Source organism: Amphiprion ocellaris, chromosome 1, assembly GCF_022539595.1.
Source record: "Amphiprion ocellaris isolate individual 3 ecotype Okinawa chromosome 1, ASM2253959v1, whole genome shotgun sequence".
NCBI lineage: Eukaryota > Metazoa > Chordata > Actinopteri > Pomacentridae > Amphiprion > Amphiprion ocellaris.
This window is the reverse complement of record NC_072766.1, coordinates 33228383-33247654: the sequence shown is the minus strand read 5'-3', so window position 1 is coordinate 33247654 and position 19272 is coordinate 33228383. Positions and strand designations below refer to the sequence as shown.

The 19272-nt window shown below is 37.0% G+C and overlaps 1 protein-coding gene across 1 annotated transcript in view; it reads left to right on the top strand.

Annotated features, from left to right (window-relative positions):
- Positions 1–6941: 6941 nt before the first annotated feature.
- efl1 (elongation factor like GTPase 1) overlaps positions 6942–19272 on the top strand; it is a 66516-nt gene continuing 54185 nt past the window's right edge. The window contains exons 1-9 of the mRNA XM_023264135.3: positions 6942–7160; positions 7372–7471; positions 8437–8504; positions 9061–9145; positions 10008–10141; positions 11868–12005; positions 12225–12439; positions 15570–15693; positions 18367–18446. Coding sequence (XP_023119903.2) covers positions 7381–7471; positions 8437–8504; positions 9061–9145; positions 10008–10141; positions 11868–12005; positions 12225–12439; positions 15570–15693; positions 18367–18446 — 935 coding nt within the window. The 5' untranslated portion in view covers positions 6942–7160; positions 7372–7380. The remainder of the gene's footprint in view (positions 7161–7371; positions 7472–8436; positions 8505–9060; positions 9146–10007; positions 10142–11867; positions 12006–12224; positions 12440–15569; positions 15694–18366; positions 18447–19272) is intronic.

The window sequence follows — 19272 nt, the reverse complement described above, 5'->3', positions numbered from 1 at the left end:
TAAAAGCATTGACAGACATTCTCTTACAAGGTTGTGTAAAAAGCAGCCTGTCCTCTGAGCTACTGAGAAATCTTCCTGAACAAAGTTTCTACGTGTAAATTGGCTCAACAAAAACTAAAGCCTGTCAGAGATAACAGGTATCACAAATTATAAACAACATTCTTTGTTAACTCAGACTTTCTGCTTCAACCTCACATAAAAAGGGGAGTTTAACTCGTCAGGTGACTGAAAATGAACGGCTTGTGCAGCTCTAGATCCAAAAGTAGGATGTTTCAACTCATATTTTACTACAAATACATGCAATAATAAATAAATACAATGGCTGGTTGTTAGTTTATTCACTATTAATGTCATTTTATATATTGGATTGAACTTGAGCAGTGGAAGAGAGAAGGAATTTAATGAAATTATAGAGATTCAGAGAGGTGATGTTGCGCAATGTTAAGGGCGGTTTAATTCAAACCAGCTGAATGTTAAACTTCAGTGCAGCTCAACGGGTTTCAGTTAACCTTAAAGTAAAATAACTTTTTTAAAAGCTAAAATACACAGCAGAGAAATACAGGTTGAGAAGGTCATTCTAATAATGAGGACAGCTGCTGCAGCAACTAACACAGGTGTTCACCGGTAAGCTAGCCACCTAGTTTAATTAGCCCGCTAGCTAACTTAGCCGCTTAGCTAGCTAACGCGTCCGGGCCAACTGCTCAAACACGACAAAACACAAATCTTCACAAGTCGCGGACTTAACGTACAACAAAACAACGCTGCTGGTTAGAAGTATTTATCTTCTTACCGTGTTTTATAGTAATGTTACGAGATGTGCCGAGGCTTCGAAGCGTGCGCTGAGTAATGGAGGGGGCGTGTCCACGAAGCGCGTATCGAGGCTTGCTTCATTTAGGGGAGGAGCCAAAAATGATGACGTTCGAAGCCTCGCAAGCCGGTCGTACCGCGTGACTGGTTCAGGAACTGGTTCGCAGGTTTGACGTACATTTGTTGGATTTTTACCTGCTGTATCTTTGCATTCAATCGGTTTGAGACTTTTTTTTATAGAACCAGCCAGAAAGAGAAGATTCTCCCCTGTCTGGGAACACTTTGACCTGATTTCTCCTAATAAAGTAGGCACATAACAAGTGAAGTGTAATATGTATAACTGTGACAACACCACGCACCGCTTGTTCTAATTTCTTTTTTTTCTGGTATTTTAAAAGGTGAAGTGTCTGTTGTGTTCCAAGGAGCTAGAGAAATATTGTCCAAAATAGAAAGAAGTCGCCTGAATCCCAGCAATATTGAAAAATTTATATTTTTGAATAAAAACAAATAAAATGTTGTCTCTACTTCTGTTTTACAGCAAAGGGCCACTAGCGGGACTCGAACCCGGGACGCTGCGTCGGGGACCATTCCCTGTACATGGGTTACCCGCTTAACCCGTTGAGCTATATGGGCGCTCATGTTCTGTCTTTTTAAGGGTTTAATAATCTGATTAAATGTTTTGCATTTTTAAAAATGTTTAACATTCTTCTTGTTTAATTGTATTTTTTAAATGTTTAATGATGGAAAATACTTTATCTGTAATTTCTAATATTTGTATTTTAAAAATTTTGTTTAATTTCATAATGACATGTATTGTATGTTGTTGAATTATCTCATTCAATATTTTGTCTGTTTAATATAATTTAATGTAATTTAATGTTTAACTCTATTAAACAGACAAAATATTGAATGAGATAATTCAACAACATACAATACATGTCATTATGAAATTAAACAAAATTTTTAAAATACAAATATTTAGAAATTACAGATAAGTATTTTCCCATCATTAAACATTTAAAAAATACAATTAAAACAGAAGAATGTTAAACATTTTTTAAAATGCAAAACATTTAATCAGATTATTAAACCCTTAAAAAGACCAAAAACATTTAATTAAAAAATTAACATGTTTAATTAGAAATTACATCTTAAAGACAATAAAACTTCAAATAGGAAATTAAACAGAAAATACAATGAAGCTTTTAAAAAGAAAACCTAAACATTAAAAGGTGGTATATGTACATATAATTTAATCTGTATTTTAATGTTTAACATATTTAAACAGATAAAATATTGAATTAGATAATTAAACAACATACAATACATGTCATTATGAAATTAAACAAAATTTTTAAAATACAAATATTAAAAATTACAGAATAAAATATTTTTACATAATTAAACATTTAAAAAATAAAATTAAACAAGAAGAATGTTAAACATTTTTAAAAATGCAAAACATTTAATTAGATTATTAAACCTTTAAAAAGACAAAACATTTAATTAAAAAATTAAATGTTTAATTAGAAAATTACATCTTAAAGACAATAAAACTTCAAATAGGAATTAAACAGAAAATACAATGAAGCATTTAAAAAGAAAACTAAACATTAAAAGGTGGTATATGTACATATAATTTAATTGTATTTAATGTTTAACTCTATTAAACAGACAAAATATTGAATTAGATAATTCAACAACATACAATACATGTCATTATGAAATTAAACAAAATTTTTAAAATACAAATATTAAAATTACAGATAAAATATTTTCCATCATTAAACATTTAAAAAATACAATTAAACAAGAAGAATGTTAAACATTTTTAAAAATGCAAAACATTTAATCAGATTATTAAACCTTTAAAAAGACAAAACATTTAATTAAAAAATTAAATGTTTAATTAGAAAATTACATCTTAAAGACAATAAAACTTCAAATAGGAATTAAACAGAAAATACAATGAAGCATTTAAAAAGAAAACTAAACATTAAAAGGTGGTATATGTACATATAATTTAATTGTATTTAATGTTTAACTCTATTAAACAGACAAAATATTGAATTAGATAATTCAACAACATACAATACATGTCATTATGAAATTAAACAAAATTTTTAAAATACAAATATTAAAAATTACAGATAAAATATTTTCCACAATTAAACATTTAAAAAATAAAAGAATATTAAACATTTTAAAAAATGCAAAACATTTAATCAGATTATTAAACCTTTAAAAAGACAAAACATTTAATTAAAAAATTAAATGTTTAATTAGAAAATTACATCTTAAATTTCTTAAATCTTTTTAATAATAAAACTTTTTAAAAGTTTTATTGTATTAATTTTTTTGTTTGATTTAATTGCTTTTTGTTATGTAGTTTATTTCTTTAATCTTCTTTTTCTGTCAAGATTTTAACCCCAACCTTAAAAATGAAATAAACCCTTAAATCACAATGAAAATACTTCTGTTGTCACAATCATGAGTTAGTCAATTATTCAGTTTATCAATTCAACTTTATTTGTTTAGCACCTTTTACACAGATGACAAAACTAAACAAGCAAAGAGAAAAAACTATGATTAAAACTCAAAAACATAAAAAAAATAAATAAATAAAACATTTAACATGGTAATAAAATATGTTGTGTCCAGGGGATGGAGGGAGTTTATTGAAGTCTTCTTGGGCTCACATGGGAAATCATTTAAAATATAAACTTGATATTCAGTCTAAGGAAACTGCAGAGCGACAGAAGAACCAACAATATCTCCTGTTTACTCCTTTATTGAGTCGACTCTTCTTGTGCTTTCAGACCAAAGAACTACAGACTCTTCACAACCTGCTCAAACTCTTGGTACAGGACCTCACCACACGGGTCAAGAAGGTTTCCTTCTCATTTCTACTCTGAAGCTCACCTTCTCCTGCTCAAACTGTTGACAAATGTTTCTGCTGCTCTAAAGTCTGCTCTCCAGAACTTCCTAAAAACTCTCAAAGTCTCTTCTGCTGCAGGTTGCTTTGTAGAACTGTTCCAGAAAACCTCACTAAACCACATGGAGGGGCCTCAAGATAGTCGTCCAAATGAAACCATACAAAAACCAAACTAGCACAACCCAAACGCTAAAGTCTCCTGCAGCCTACCAGAGAACCTCTGAGAACAGAGAATCAGGACAGGAACTCTTACCTTCTGGACAACCAACGTTGGTTCTCAAACAAGAATACAGAATGTATCTGACCAAAAACCTCTAAAGACTCACTACAGCCAAGATAAAGACACAACTCAACTGTACCAAATCCACTAATCACTGCACACATTAGCACCATGTGGGTAAAGAACCACATTTACCAAGACAACTATCCAGTACAAAGCCCTAAAACACACCAAGAAACACATTAAAGACGATTTTACTGCTGGAAGCTGCAAGCCAACGCCTAAAGAACAAACTAAAGCAATGGAACCAAACCCAGTTCACTGGTGAAGAGAAGCAGAGGAAATGTTTGTCTGCAGCTAAATAAAGCAGGAAGACACTGAGCTGCTCAGGTGTTCCTGATAACACCAAGCAGCCACCTGGACAGCCAATAGGAACACAGCTTCCTGGAAGTCCAGAGGGCTGGGTTAGTGAAGGAAATTTAGTTTAAAGTTGAAGCAGAAAGTTAACAAAGAAAGTTGAAAACCACCTTCTGATCCCTGAAATCTCTGAGTTTTCACACAAAGAACACCTGAACATGTCAAACTGGTTCCATAGTAGAACCATCATTGTAAAAATGTCATAGTATGATGTGTTGCTCAAAAAACATTAGGACCTGGCTGTCAGGGGACAAACATGTAAGAAACATGAGAACAGAGAGAACCCAACCAGTAGGTCACAGTTTATCATCCCCCAGTCATCTCCTGAAGTCCATATGGTGAGAGACATCAGTATCTGGTTGTTCATTTACCAGAGGATGCTTATAATCATGCTGATGTGGTCTGTACTCTACAGTATTTTAGTGACTCAATAAATGCCTAACTTGTTTTTTTTAAATGCTTTTTAGTTTTTAATAAACATTTAATAGCCTATATGTAATCAACAAATGGCCTTTGCCTATCTTAAGAAAAATTCACTCAGAACTCTGATATGTTAACAGTACTAAATAAATCAATAAATACATGCATACACACAAAAATAAGTTAATACATTAACTGTGTTAAGATAAGATTTAGATTTTTTTAAAAAGTTGTTTATGTTTTTGCAGAATCCAGTATTACTCACAGGTTGGTCATTACATTTTGTTAGTTTGATTTCACTGTTTAAAATGATGCCACCTCTTTTCAGACAGAACCTGTGATAATAAAACAATACAAAATTTTTAGTTCTGTGTTAATAAAGCACTTAAAGCTTTAAGTATGGCTAAATGCTTTTTTCAAAATTAAATATATCACTCCTTAGGTGGTAGTGGCCCCAAGTTCAGTAAAGTTGGAAAGATATTCACAGATTCGGACTTCCAGCATCAATAACTCATTAGATATAGGTTGTCAAAACATAAACGGTGCCTCTTTCCCATTGTTGCAAGGCAGACAATGTGCTACAAGCCCAGTTTTATCAAAAGTAGCCGTCTTTCAAGCTACAGGAATAACATTGGTGTCTATGGAGTGAACAGGGTCCGTCTGCAATTTGCAAAACCGCTGCAACAGTAAAGAGAGACAAATATTCAATAACTTCACTCTTATACATTGTAGTGTCACTAAAATCAGTGCAGCCTTCAACTGGCTCCTGTTGACAAAGTGTTTTAACAGAAATGTAAATGCTGTAATTTGATTCTTTTAATGAACCATGTAACTTGAATGGATGTGATGCTGGTGTGACCACAGTGCACACGTCTGATGTTGCTCACAGTGGTCCAAGGGACGCTCAGGGAGTTTGTGTGTTTGCTCTGACTCATGAACAATTACAGGGAACATTGTTTGGGACTCAAGCAGTTCCTTCTTTTACTCACTATCTCCCCAGCCTTAGGAAAAAAAACCTGTTCACACGGCACAGATGAGGCTGAGGTACACAGGAAATGTTTGGCTCCATTGTACAAGTTTGGGTAAACAGTTTTGTGGGTTGCCCAGTAAGCCAGTGGGTCTGCCGTTCTTTCTACAATTGCATTCGCTGTGGCGCTTTGCATTTGCCAGGCTCTACTTGCGTCTTCGTCTAATAGGCTCCACAGTTGAACTGAAAAATATTGAAGATCATCATCATCATCATCACCAGAAATGTCAGTCATTCCCTATTCAGAAGAGAAAAAAAAATACCTGTGGAAGGTGCTGCTGGTGGTGGAGGACGAGGCTGTGGTGGTGCTTGTGAGGTAGATGACTGCTGCTTGGTATTCTTTATGTTAATTGTTGTGCATTCTGTTATTAAACACTGGCTGCCACTCTGATTGGTGAATCCAAAAGTTTTGAACTGCAGAGCCACAAGTGTAGCAACAGTCAGTGAACTGTTCTTTTCTTTTATATATGTATATATATATATATATATATATATATATATATATATATATATATATATATATATATATATATATATTCCCAACTCACCACCCCCATGCCACAACACCTGGCACAGAACCTTGTCAGGTGCTTAGCTGACAGACTACAAACCAAATATGTATATATAATCTATCTATCTATCTATCTATCTATCTATCTATCTATCTATCTATCTATCTATCTATCTATCTATCTCTATCTATCTATCTATCTATCTATCTATCTATCTATCTATCTATCTATCTATCTATCTATCTATCTCTATCTATTCTCTACGAAATACGAAATCTGACATACTACTAACTCTCAAAGCAAAAACAACAGCAAAAAAAACAACCTACTCTGCGAAAAACAATTCAAATGAACAACACTAAATAGGGATCTCCTATCCCGGAACACTCGATCCCGCTGAGTGATTCACATAACAATCTGAACCAATCATGTGATTCGAAGCAGTTGAGTGCTTCAAACGTCACTGAAGTGATTCAAACGTCACGAGTCACGTGACCAAACCACGCCTCGGCACAGTGGCTCGATACGTTTGCTTCATGAGCTACAGCGCATGTGTCGAAGCCTCGGGTGTCAGAGGACCATCACTAGCTCTGAACGCAGCATGATGTCACCAAATAGGCGTGGTTATGGCGCCGTCAACTTCCGGGAAAACAACGTGAGCTGATAACGTCCACATGTCTTCGAAATATGTGCTTCATCTTACAGTTTTGTTAGATTTGACTCAAGACAACAGCACAAGACGCGGTACTGTGGTTGTGTGGACACTGTGGTAACGAACCTGGACCACTGAGGACTCTCGGCGAGGCTAGCCACAGTTAGCAGGTACCAGATATAGCAGTGCCAGGATACACTCTCCACTCTACTTTCATTCAAACTTTCACAACAAAGTCCGCGTTGTGAAGTGCCTGAGTGTCATGGTCCAGCTTTACTATACTGCTAGCTTACAGTTGCTGTATAGAAGCCGTTGTCTTTACTATATTGTAGTGAGTGACACAAACACCGGCTGTACGTGAACCGTGTTTGTTTGGTTTAGGTGTTCGCCATGGGACACACCAGCCTGGAGAAGATAATTGCACTGCAGAAAAACCCAGCCAACATCAGAAACCTGTGCATTCTGGCGCATGTTGACCATGGTGAGTTAACACAGTAACATCTAACCTTTATTGTACAGCAGGTCGCTCTGATTCGATGAAATGACAAGCCAGACTTCTTATCAAACTTAAACACTTTCAAATGTGGTGCATCTTTATCTTATACCAACTATAGGAATTTCAGTTGACATTTGCCCAGTGTAGCAGGTGCAGTCAGAGAATGTTGACGAACGCCTTTAAAATATGGACTAAGTTGCTTGTTGACATACATTGTAACTTGGGGCAGTATATCTATAATCTTCACATAGCTTTTCAGACTCTAACCTCACTGAAGCTGATACTTTTTTTTGCGGTTTTGGTTGAATAATATGTCATTTTTTTTACTCATTCAACACCTTTGGGGAAATTGCTCCAGGTATGTGAAAAACTAGATTTTTGTGAGATGAAAACCACTGATCTGCTTTGCTGCTTACAAGGCTTTTGTATAAATTCATAAACGTCAAAAATGTTTTACTGTAACAACGTAGTTGCAAATTTAGTTGAAATTGTATATGTCTTATTGATATAGACTCTGGAACTATTATCTCCAAACAGAGCCAGGCGATAAAGCAGTATATGGTTGATATGACTAATTGGTGATATTATTTAATTACGTATTTTTAATAAAGCCTCGGAGAAAAAAAGGTTTCATATATATTTAATCACCTTAGTTGTTTAAGTTTACGTACACTTGTAAAGACCATGTATATTATGACATTCTTGACATCCCAGTGACTCCTAAAACTCTGAGTCTACTCAAATGAAATGATTGAAACACGTGCATCGCCGTCACAAAAAACAGTCATGCATTTTGCTTTTTTCATAAATTTACTATGGGTCTTCTGGAAACATGACAAAATCTGTTGGGTCCAAGATATACACGGAGCAACTTGAATAATTGATGTTGACGGCTGCATTAAATCAAATCATTTAGAATCTGCACTAAAGAACTGTGTGCATCTTTTCAGGCAAAACTACCCTGGCTGACTGCTTAGTTGCAAGTAATGGTATCATATCAAGCCGACTGGCTGGGAAGGTAAGTAACAATATTTGCTGCAGAGACATTTTTGACTGCCATACTGTATTTATTTATTTTTGTCGGCTGCTGTTTCTTTTTAACATTCATTTTAGACGTCTACTTTGTGAGCTTGTGTTTTAAGTGTGTTTTTATGTGTTGGATTTTTACTGTTGGAACCTTGCCAAAGAAGAATTTCTGTCACTGTTTGGGGCAGACAATAAAGTCTATCTATCGATGTATCGATCTATCTATCTATCTATCTATCTATCTATCGATCGATCGATCGATCGATCGATCGATCGATCGATCGATCGATCTATCTATCTATCTATCTATCTATCTATCTATCTATCTATCTATCTATCTATCTATCTATCTATCTATCTATCTATCTATCTATCTATCTATCTATCTATCTATCTATCTATCTATCTATCTATCTATCTATCTATCTATCTATCTATCTATCTATCTATCTATCTATCTATCATACTGTATGACACATTTTGTGCAGTACTCCTGTTACAGACATTTTTTTTGTCATTATTCATGATTTATGATGTATTAATACCAGCTGAGGTATCTGGACAGCAGAGAGGATGAACAAGTCAGAGGAATCACCATGAAATCCAGTGCCATCTCTCTGCACTACAGAAACGGTAAACCCCCTGTGATTGGCTCTGAAGTAAAAGCCACACTTTAGTATTCCTTACTGTTAGATACTATGACTGCTGTCCAGGGCTAAATCTGTACTGTTTACCTAGGCTGCATTATTTTCTTTGGTTGTTTTTGGTGCAAAGAGCAATAGTTTTTGTGGTAATCAGTAAGGCCAGTATTTTCAGTCAAAAAATGAAAAGTTTTGTACTTTTTAATGTCTGATGTTTTCTAGAATGAATTTAGAGCACAATGAAAACTCTAGAATTAAGTTGTTGCATTCTGACATAATTCATCATCATCATTGCTCCTCTCCATCGTTCTTTTCAACTTCTGTGGAATATCTGAACATGACAGAAAGTCATCTTTGTTTGTCTGGCTATCTGGAAGAATGAGGAAAAAATATTACAGAACAAGAATAAGCAAAGTGTGTTACAGCCCACAATATGCGTAATCTGAAAGATGGCTTTAATGTCTGTTGCCAACAATCACTATTAGAATGAGAATTTCCTTATTATGTTAAAAAAAAAACATGATAACTCTCTAAAAAATTGGATATTTGTTATTGAAATAATTTATGAGAATGGTGTTAAAGTCGCAGTCTGGCCGTATGCAATTTCCAAATCTGCGAAGCTGCCCCCTACCATAAGGAGCATGACTGTGGCAAAATCACATCATCATTTTTATGTTTGTTTTATTGGAAAAGAACTTCCCATTCTGAAAAATGTGACTCGTACCAAAATCGTAAAATCGGTCCAAATAATTGTAATCTGATTAAATTTTTTTGCATATTGTTCAGCTGACGCCTAAACAAGGGGTTTGAGGAAAAGTCTTTAAACAGTGTCTGTGTGCCTCTTGTCTTGTTAGGAGATCAGGAGTACTTATTGAATCTGATTGACTCTCCTGGTCACGTTGACTTTTCCTCGGAAGTGTCCACTGCTGTCAGGCTGTGTGATGGAGCCATCGTGGTTGTTGATGCTGTAGAGGGAGTATGCCCACAGGTAAATATCACTGTTGACTTACTATTTCATGGTGTAAGCTTTTGGTATGCTGGAAGGAAGACATTTTATCAAAATGTCGGGCACATTATTATGATGAAGCTGTATGTCCTAATTGTTTGCATGCTGCATGAACCAAGGCCTAGAATATAGTGTAAAAGGTTATTGAATACCAGCAGAAAATATTACCTACCAGTCCATGTTAGCCAGGTGACAAAATCCAACCACCAGAACCCCTAAAAGGTCCCGAACTGGCATTGGTCATATGTTGTTTTGTCCAAGTAATTGTGTAAAAAAAAACTAAATTAAAACATAATACTCTTTCAAATATAGAAATTGCAGTTTTGGTGGTAGGGCATTTAAAACCTAGGACTATGCTATAATGTTAAAAAATGTTTTTAAATTCAGTTTAGATAAATATTGGCAAGTTTTTTAATGGTTTTAACATTAACACAACAATGGAGAACAAACAAATGATTCAGTGAACCTTGGACACAAAAATCTGGTGATTCATGAAGGATGACCAGGGCAAAGCTGCTGCACCGAAGCTCTGCACAGGTTCCGAATGACTAGCTGGAGCCGATGTCTATGTGCACTGTGACATCAAGTCCATAAGCCTGCAAAGCCCCCTGAAAGGAGTGCTTTTGAGGTGGTGGGGGACACACAGTGTTGGGGTTTTTTGAGACCATGAAGCAGTTTTCTGCTGACCGACAGAATTCCCGACACATCACTATAGCTTTATCGTTCAGGCTCATTGAAAACCTTTGTTTTTACAAGAATTGTTCAGACAATAGTACAGTGGTCCCTTGTCTATCACGGGGGCTACGTTCCAGACCCCCCGCGATAGACAAAAATCTGCGAAGTAGCGACCATATTCATTTTATTTATTTATATATATATTTTAGGGATTTATAAACCGCCCTCACACACCACATAACACAGCAGAGCAACACTATGCGAAGCGGTCAGATGTTTATGTGAAATGAACAAGGTGAGATGCTGAATGCTGCTACACATGGGAGACAGAGGAGACTGACGCTGCGGTTGCTGAGCCAATCAGAGCCCAGTGCTCTACGTTCCGCAATTTATTTCGATTAAATATTCTTTTAATATGCTTTAATTATTATTTTTTATATATTGTTATATAGTTTTCAATTTTCTAGGCTAGAAAATGCTTATTTTGCTGCAAAGCGATCGCAGAGCCGGTCACTGTGACTGAACTGTCGTGCTGCAATGCACTATGGGAGTTGGGGGTTTAAATGTCATTATTGTGGTTTATGTTAGTGTTACAGTGTTATTAGTGTTTGTGTTTTTGTGGTTTAGTCAGCCTAGTTAGTTTGGTTAAGTGTTGTGTTTTCAGGACAGTGAGTGTGAAGTGTAGTCTATTTGATGAATTCCTGCCACATTTTCTGTCTTGCTAGTCTCTGTGTGTGTCAAAATAAAAGCATCTGCTAGTTGCAGAGTGCATAAAAATTAGATATCATTCATTCTGTGTTATACTTCAATGCAGCTTGACAGTAATAAATATATAGAAATACATCTATACCGCAATTTCACAAAAAAATCTGCGATACCAAATGCAATTTAAAAATCTGTGATACAGTGAGACCGCGAAAAGTGAACAGCGATTTGGCGAGGCACCACTGTATATGTATTCCCTGGTGGTTACAAATGCAGGTTGACATAGTGCTGTGTACATGTGGAATGGGATCATGTGTTTTGTTTGCAGACTCAGGCTGTCCTCCGTCAGGCATGGCTGGAAAACATCAGGCCTGTTCTGGTTATCAATAAGATAGATCGACTCATCATGGAGCTGAAGCTGACCTCTCAGGAAGCATACACCCACCTGCAGAAGATCCTGGAACAGGTGAGAAGCCAAGTTCTCATCTAACCCAGGTCACGACCAATTCATTTTAGCATTTGTAGCACTCCTAACCACAAACGACAAAGAAACCTTTATTGAAATTGTACTTTCTGTGTTAAACTGCCTTAAGTAATGTTTGTGTATTTTCTGTTAACTCATAGAAAAAAAGAAAAAAAAAGACTTGCCAGTGTTTTGAAGACTTCTGTAACTTCTTCCTTGTAGGTGAACGCCATTACAGGGACTTTGTTTACATCTAAAGTGCTAGAGGAGCGAGCGGAGAAAGAGAAGGAGGAAGAGAAAGAGAGCGAGACATTAAGTGGAGATCAGGTTTTTGACTGGAGCGCTGGGCTGGAAGAGGTTGATGACTCCCACCTTTACTTTTCTCCTGAACAAGGAAATGTTGTCTTTGCCAGTGCCATAGATGGATGGGGTTTCAGGTGAGGATGTGGTGTCATTTGGTAGGAAGATCCCAAGATGTAGACATTGAGATCATTTGGCAAAAAGTGACATCTCTAAAGCCTCTTTCAGACATGGGAAATGCGGCATTGTTTCTGATTATTACAATATGATAATTTAACTACTACTTTACCAACAGTACAAAAAACAAAACAGCTGTAATGGAGCTCAGGACTCAACCTATGGATGACCGCTATGTACCAAATGATTTAACTGCAGCTGATAAACTTTACTCTTTGTGACAGCTCACCTGTGTGAAGTGCAGAGATGCTACCAGTATTTTATAAACTGGGAGGAAAGACTCCTTCAAACAGCTTAAGCAAAAACCCTCTAATTCATCTCATTGAGACAGACATTAAAATGACAAACTGTGCAGCAAAAAAAAAAAAAGACATTGAAAATGTCTGAAAAATGACATTCTCCTATTTAGTTATAAATACATTAAATAAATAAATTATACACCAATCCATCATAACATTATGACCAGCTGCCTAATATTGTGTTGCTCCCCTTTATGCTGCTAAAACTCCTCTGACCCAGTGTTGCATGGACTCAGGACCTCTGGGGATGTAATGTGGCTTCAGGATGGTGGCAGTTAATTCTGTAGGTCCTGTGGGTTGCAGGGTGGGACGTACCTAGATCAGGCTTCTCCTGGCACATCCCACAGATGCTCAACAATATTTGGATCTGGGGCGTGAGGAACCCAGGTGAACAGCTTAGCTCTGTCATGTTCCCCGGGCCACTCCTGAGCAGTTTTTGTGATGTGTCAGGGTGCATTGTCCTGCTGAGGGTGGCAACTGGCATCAAGGACTGCTGTTGCCATGTGGTATGGAGAGTTGGGGGGTTGTTTGACCTGCAATGTTTAGCTGGGTGGTACATGTCAAACATCCACATGAATATTAGGACTCAAGGTTTCCCAGCAGAGCGTTGCATTATAACAAGATAATCGATGTTATTCACTTCACCTGTCAGTGGTCATAATGTTGTGGCTGATCGGTGTATAGACTGCCCAACCCAAAAAAAAGAGTTGCACATTATAATATTTTGTTGGACCGCCTTTAGCTTTGAGTATGGCACTCATTCACTGTGGCATCGTTTCAATAAGCTTCTCCAAAGTCACAGCATTTATTTCTGTCCAGAGATGCATTAATTTTTCACCAAGATGTTTTATTGATGATGGGAGAGTCAGACCACTGTGCAAAGTCTTCTCCAGAACATCCCAGAGATTCTCAGTGCGGCTGAGGTCTGGACTCTGTGGAGGCCAATCCTTGTGTGAAAATGATGTCTCTTGCTCACTGAACTACTCATTCCCAATGTGAGTCCCATGAATCCTGGTATTGTCATCTTGGAGTATGCCCAGGTCTTTTAGTATATTCAGGTAGTCAGCTGATCTCATTCTTTGGGAACATAATGTTGCTGAACCTGACCAACCCCAGATCATAACCCTAACCCCCACAGGCTTGTAGGCACTAGCCATGAGGAGTGCATCACTTCATATGTATATGCCCCTCTTCTTATTGGAACAGGGAAAATCTGGGCTCGTCACACATGAGAGCTGGGACGTTAATTTTGATTAATTACAGGAAAAAAAAAAACATGTTAATAAAATAAAATTTAATTGCACCTTTCTCAGTTCCCTATTTTTGGCACACCGGTAACACCGATGCACACTCCAGCCCGGTAGGTGGCAGTAATGCACCTAAAATCTGTTTGCAGGCAGCAAAGAAGTGGCAGAGGACACACTGAATGATGTCAGCCAAAAGAAAGTTTGTTGAACAGTGATGGAAGATGAGACTGCATCGAGCTTGTTGGGTGGAAAGTTTTCTTCAAAAAAACTTCCCGATGGCAGCTTGACTAAAAGTGTGGTTGTTTGCAAATTGTGCAACAAAGAGTTTTCTTATCCCCGCAGCACTTCAAGCTGACGGTATCACCTCAATGCAAAACATGTTGCTGTTAGCACCAGAGCTAACGTTTGCTACGACAGCCGTGGTACCAGAAAACGGTGTAGCCAGCCCAAAATAGACCACTTTTGAAGACACTGAAAGTGCTTAAGTTTACAAAAAGTCTTAAAATGTTGAACATAATCACTATAATTTCACTATGAGTTTGCAGTAATCTGTGAATGTTGTAGACAGATGAAAATTGCATAGATAAATATAAATGAAACAAACATTTTTGTTGTTTAAGTCCACGTATGTGTCAATTCAGTCGTCAGCCAAAATTTTTTGAATTGACAAACTTTGCTTGTCAAATATTGATATTTGACAAAAATGTGATTAATTATGAAGCTTGTAATTAATTAGATGAAATTTTAAAATCATGTCCCACCCCTAATATATATATATAAAGTCCCTAGGTTTTTACTGTTAGTATGTCTGGCCCTGGGAATTTCAATGAAATATTCTATTTTTTCAACGACAACCTATACTGTCTCCGTTTTAGGTAGTAAATTGCATGCACAAAATGGATTTCACTGCAATGCAACTTTAAGGGACACCTGAAGGGACTTTCAAACATCCACCAGGTGGTGCTGTTATGTTATCTTTTTAACACATGACCCTATATGGCCCTGAACGTGACCAGAATAACCTCCAGCCTGCATGATTTTTCTTCAAAGACCTCAATCATCTGTGCCATTAAGGGCTTTCAAAGTAAATTACTTCTCAATAATTTTTTATTGGTTGTAATTATCAGTTTAGTAAGTCATTCAACAACATGTATTCCACATTTAAAGTGACATAAAGTCTACATACTGTCGTGTCAGATTGGAAAAAGAAATCTTATGATGGTAGCTCTGTCCTTGTGATCACCTGCTGCTATAAATATGCCAATTAAATCCTAGCAGAGACAGCCAAATCTTGGGCCTCTGAACCCAAGACCCATATTTAGCGTCTGTATCAAAGGAAAGAGGAAACTGAAAACTACACAAATATGTTTACCCTTTTGAGTTTTACAATTGGAAACATTCTGCTCAGCTACTAAAAAGCCCATCTTAAAATAATAATAAAAAACTAAACAATGTAGCATGATTTTCAATAAACCAGAGGTTCTCAGTTGTCCATGAACCTGCATGAAATTGTCAGACTAATAGTTTGATTTTGTGTTTTGCAGCATCCAGCAGTTTGCCCACATCTATAGCCAGAGAATGGGTATTAAGGCAGAGGTGCTCCTTAAAACCTTGTGGGGAGATTTCTACCTCAATGCAAAAGCAAAGAAGATCATGAAAGGAGCTCAGGTAATGCAACCATAGATATTTGTAGGGTTTTCTTAACATCTAAGCTTTTACCCATGGTATTCCCAACTATCTCCTATGTGTTTTAGACGTTTATTTTAACTGTCAAAGAAAGGCTATAAAGAGATCAGAAGTATCCCCTCAACTGAGCTGCTTTGTTTGGCATACATTCATCAGCTCATTTGGTGTAGTCCCATCTTCCCACTTGACTTTATATCGCAGCAGTGGCCATCATGCTCATATGCTATATACAGTATATATGCTCATAAGGTGATCTTGTTTAGTGTTAAAAACAAACAAACAAGCTGCTGAAAAGGGGATTGCATCTAGCAGTATGGCTGTATTTTGGCTTTTGACCTCTTCAGTCCCTCCAGGATTTTGCAGGTGTTTTTCGAGATTGTTGCGGCCTAAAATGCTTGAATTCCTGACAGCTTTTCTAAAAAATTGCGATTTAAGTTGTAATGTTTTAAGCATATTTGTTGTGATGAAATTGCGGGAGACAGTGACAATTGCTAAGAAGTTGCATTTTTTCAGCTTTTAGAAGATGTTTCAACATTTTAATTGACAATATTTATTCAGAAAATAATTCTTTAATAGGCTCCAACCCATTTACACAAAAACTCGCATAACACGGTGGGGAAGTTAACAGTAGCCAGATACTAGTTTAACATGAAGTGGTTGGTAGATTTAAGCCATTAAATGATCATTTACTATTGACTGAATCACATTTGGACATATCTGTCAGGGGCTTAAAAAGGTAATTTCACTTGCTAGTACACATGTATTCACACACGCTAATGGCTTGTCACGTCGATTAACAAGAAAAACACTCAGAGAGCGCAGTACTCCAAGGCTGTTCATTCCCTGACCTTGTGCTGAACACAGGCGTGTGTTATGCATGTGTACGTTATGTACGGATACCAAACGCGTGACCTAAATATCTAGTGGGTGGCAGGAAATGATGGGACTCAGAAACACCCCCACAATTTAATCAATTGCTCCTTGTATCATTTCCGATAAGTCCACAGCGGTGCATTTGTAGTGGGATTGCAATCATGTGATCGTTAGCAGGCCGCTAATGTAGTGTTCACTTGTTGTCATGGTAACCGTGCCGCTATCAGACGCCGTGCTGCTACCTCAATGGGAAATCCTTTACAAATCCATGGATCCAGACCATAAGTCGCATCACTGCCAAAATCTAATCACTTGGTCATTGTGTCATTTCTGATCTTCCCTGAAAATTACATCCAAATCCCTTAGTCCATTTTTGAGTAATGTTGCTAACAGAGGAATGATTCATGTCTGCCAACTCCACCGCGTTCCTTGGCGGAATAATTAATCTAACTTCCCTTCATTCCTTCAGTGCTCCAACAGATCTGGATGCAACAGTTTCCATTACGGTGATTTGTCTGATATGTGGTCCGCTCATTTCAGCCATTCTCCTAATATGTTTCGTGGTAGAAAAGTGTTCATCAATTGCTGATTTATTTATTTTTTTTGTATTCCACCACATTGTTGCACGGGTGCAAAATAGTTTACCTCTGCTTTCGTGAAGAACATCAGGGAATTGTTTTGCACGGTCTTCAGCAGTAAGTTTTGTTGGTAAATGAGAGACATTAGAGTCGGACGTCTTGATTTTCAAACCACAAACAAGGAAGTGAATTCAGTGACCTGCATGCATTACATTTGCGCTGAGACTGCTATGATTGGTGGAACTCACGGGAGACTGGCCCAAATGTCGGAAAAGTTGCAGTGATTGGACAAAATTGCAAGGTCGCGCAGAATTCTCGGAGATTGGTTGAATTCGCGTGAATTGGTGCGATCGCAACATCACGAATTCCTGGAGGAACTGTGATATTTTCAAATATGTGCTATCCAGACACATATGATGACACATATAGTGATGTCATTGACAACTGTTTAGGGGTTCTACACACACAAGAATTTCTCTGTCATCAGCTGCAGTTGATTTCTGTGAGTGACTTTTGCTGTGATTATTTTGAAATCCATTATTAGGTTCTTTGTTCTTCAGAACTTTTTACACTGCTGTACTTGATATCCCATTTTCTTTGCTGTGGTTCTCTTTGTACAGATGAGCCCTTTTTTGTTCTAGTTCCCTGGTCTTTATATTGGTCTGTGCATACTTAGTGCAGACTGAACTTCCTCTGTCCTTTGTGTGATAACAATCCATCAAAAACAAAAATGCAAAGTTTTGAAGGCAGGAAGCACAACCCTGCATGCGAAGACCATTATTTGAAAGTTGATAATTGCTCCTTTTATTTTACATGTTTGGATCAGGAATCAAGCAGGCGATTTTCAAGTTGTTTGAGAACTACAGGTTTAAATAGCTTATCAAAAGATATCAACACTCAAATCAGATCATCAACAATTTAGGTGACTGATTAGCTCACGCTCAAGCTCATAGATGACTAATATTTTTATATGGGCAAAATCTGACAGTGAGCTGGGGTTGCACAATTCATTGAATATTATTCACTGTCCAGGACTCGAAATTACCCTTTAAGTCATTGTCCTTTGAACCTGTTCAGGCTAAAGTCACTTGTCCTTTGAGAATAACATAATCTGTTTGACTTATACTGGTGCAGCTGTCATAACTTTACTATTGTTTCTTGCATTCATTCTCATGTGTATTTTGTGTGTCCCTCTTTCCTGCAGGCCAAAGGAAAGAAGCCACTGTTTGTGCAGTTTGTGCTGGATAACATTTGGAGTTTATATGATGCAGTTGTCACTAGGAGGTGGGTTAAAGAGTTTTATTGCTTTCTTAGTTAAGTGATGATCTTTTGCAATGTGGTGTTAAATGTGAACATATACTGTCGTACAGGGGGTCATTATATAACTAATGCAATGACAGTACTAGGTGATCGTATATGTGGAGGGGTAAATTTGCTACCTATGTTATTCGTCTGATTTTATTTATATTTCCTGCTGATGAGATAACTCCTGAGAACTGTCCTTAATGAGTTTTCCCCTCAAAAAACAAAACAAACAGAAACAATTGAAAAGTACCAACAAAAATATTGTTAAAGTACCAGAATGATAAGCAGTATTGATAAAAGTAATGGTACTGTTTAAATCTTAACCATCCATATTTGCCAATAGGAAATGTGCTGATGTTTGAGGAAACAGAGAGTCAGAGAGTCCAACACACAACAAACAATAATTTATTGCTGATTAGCAAAGTTTTATAAACCCCAACGATGCTAGAACCCCAGCAGTTCTATTCAGGTAATGTGTCAGCTAGCTGAGAGAGCTTTTGTTACTTACTAGCAGTAGCACATTGCCATTGCACAGCTGATTTGTGGGTTAGCAATTCCCTCACCAGCTGTAGCAGTTCCCCTGCTAATACTGCAAGTGGTCACTACATCACCAGCAAATGTGAATAAACTTACTGCCGCTTCCCGGTATGACCAATACTCCTTTCTCAAAACAACACCAGTGCTTAGTCCTAGGTTGTTATTTGCCGCTTTTGAGGTCATGATATTTCCACAAAGTAGCTGGAATAGAAAACAAACCAGTCAGAATGTGTTACTAACCATGACTCGAGGTTTTCCTGTAAATGCA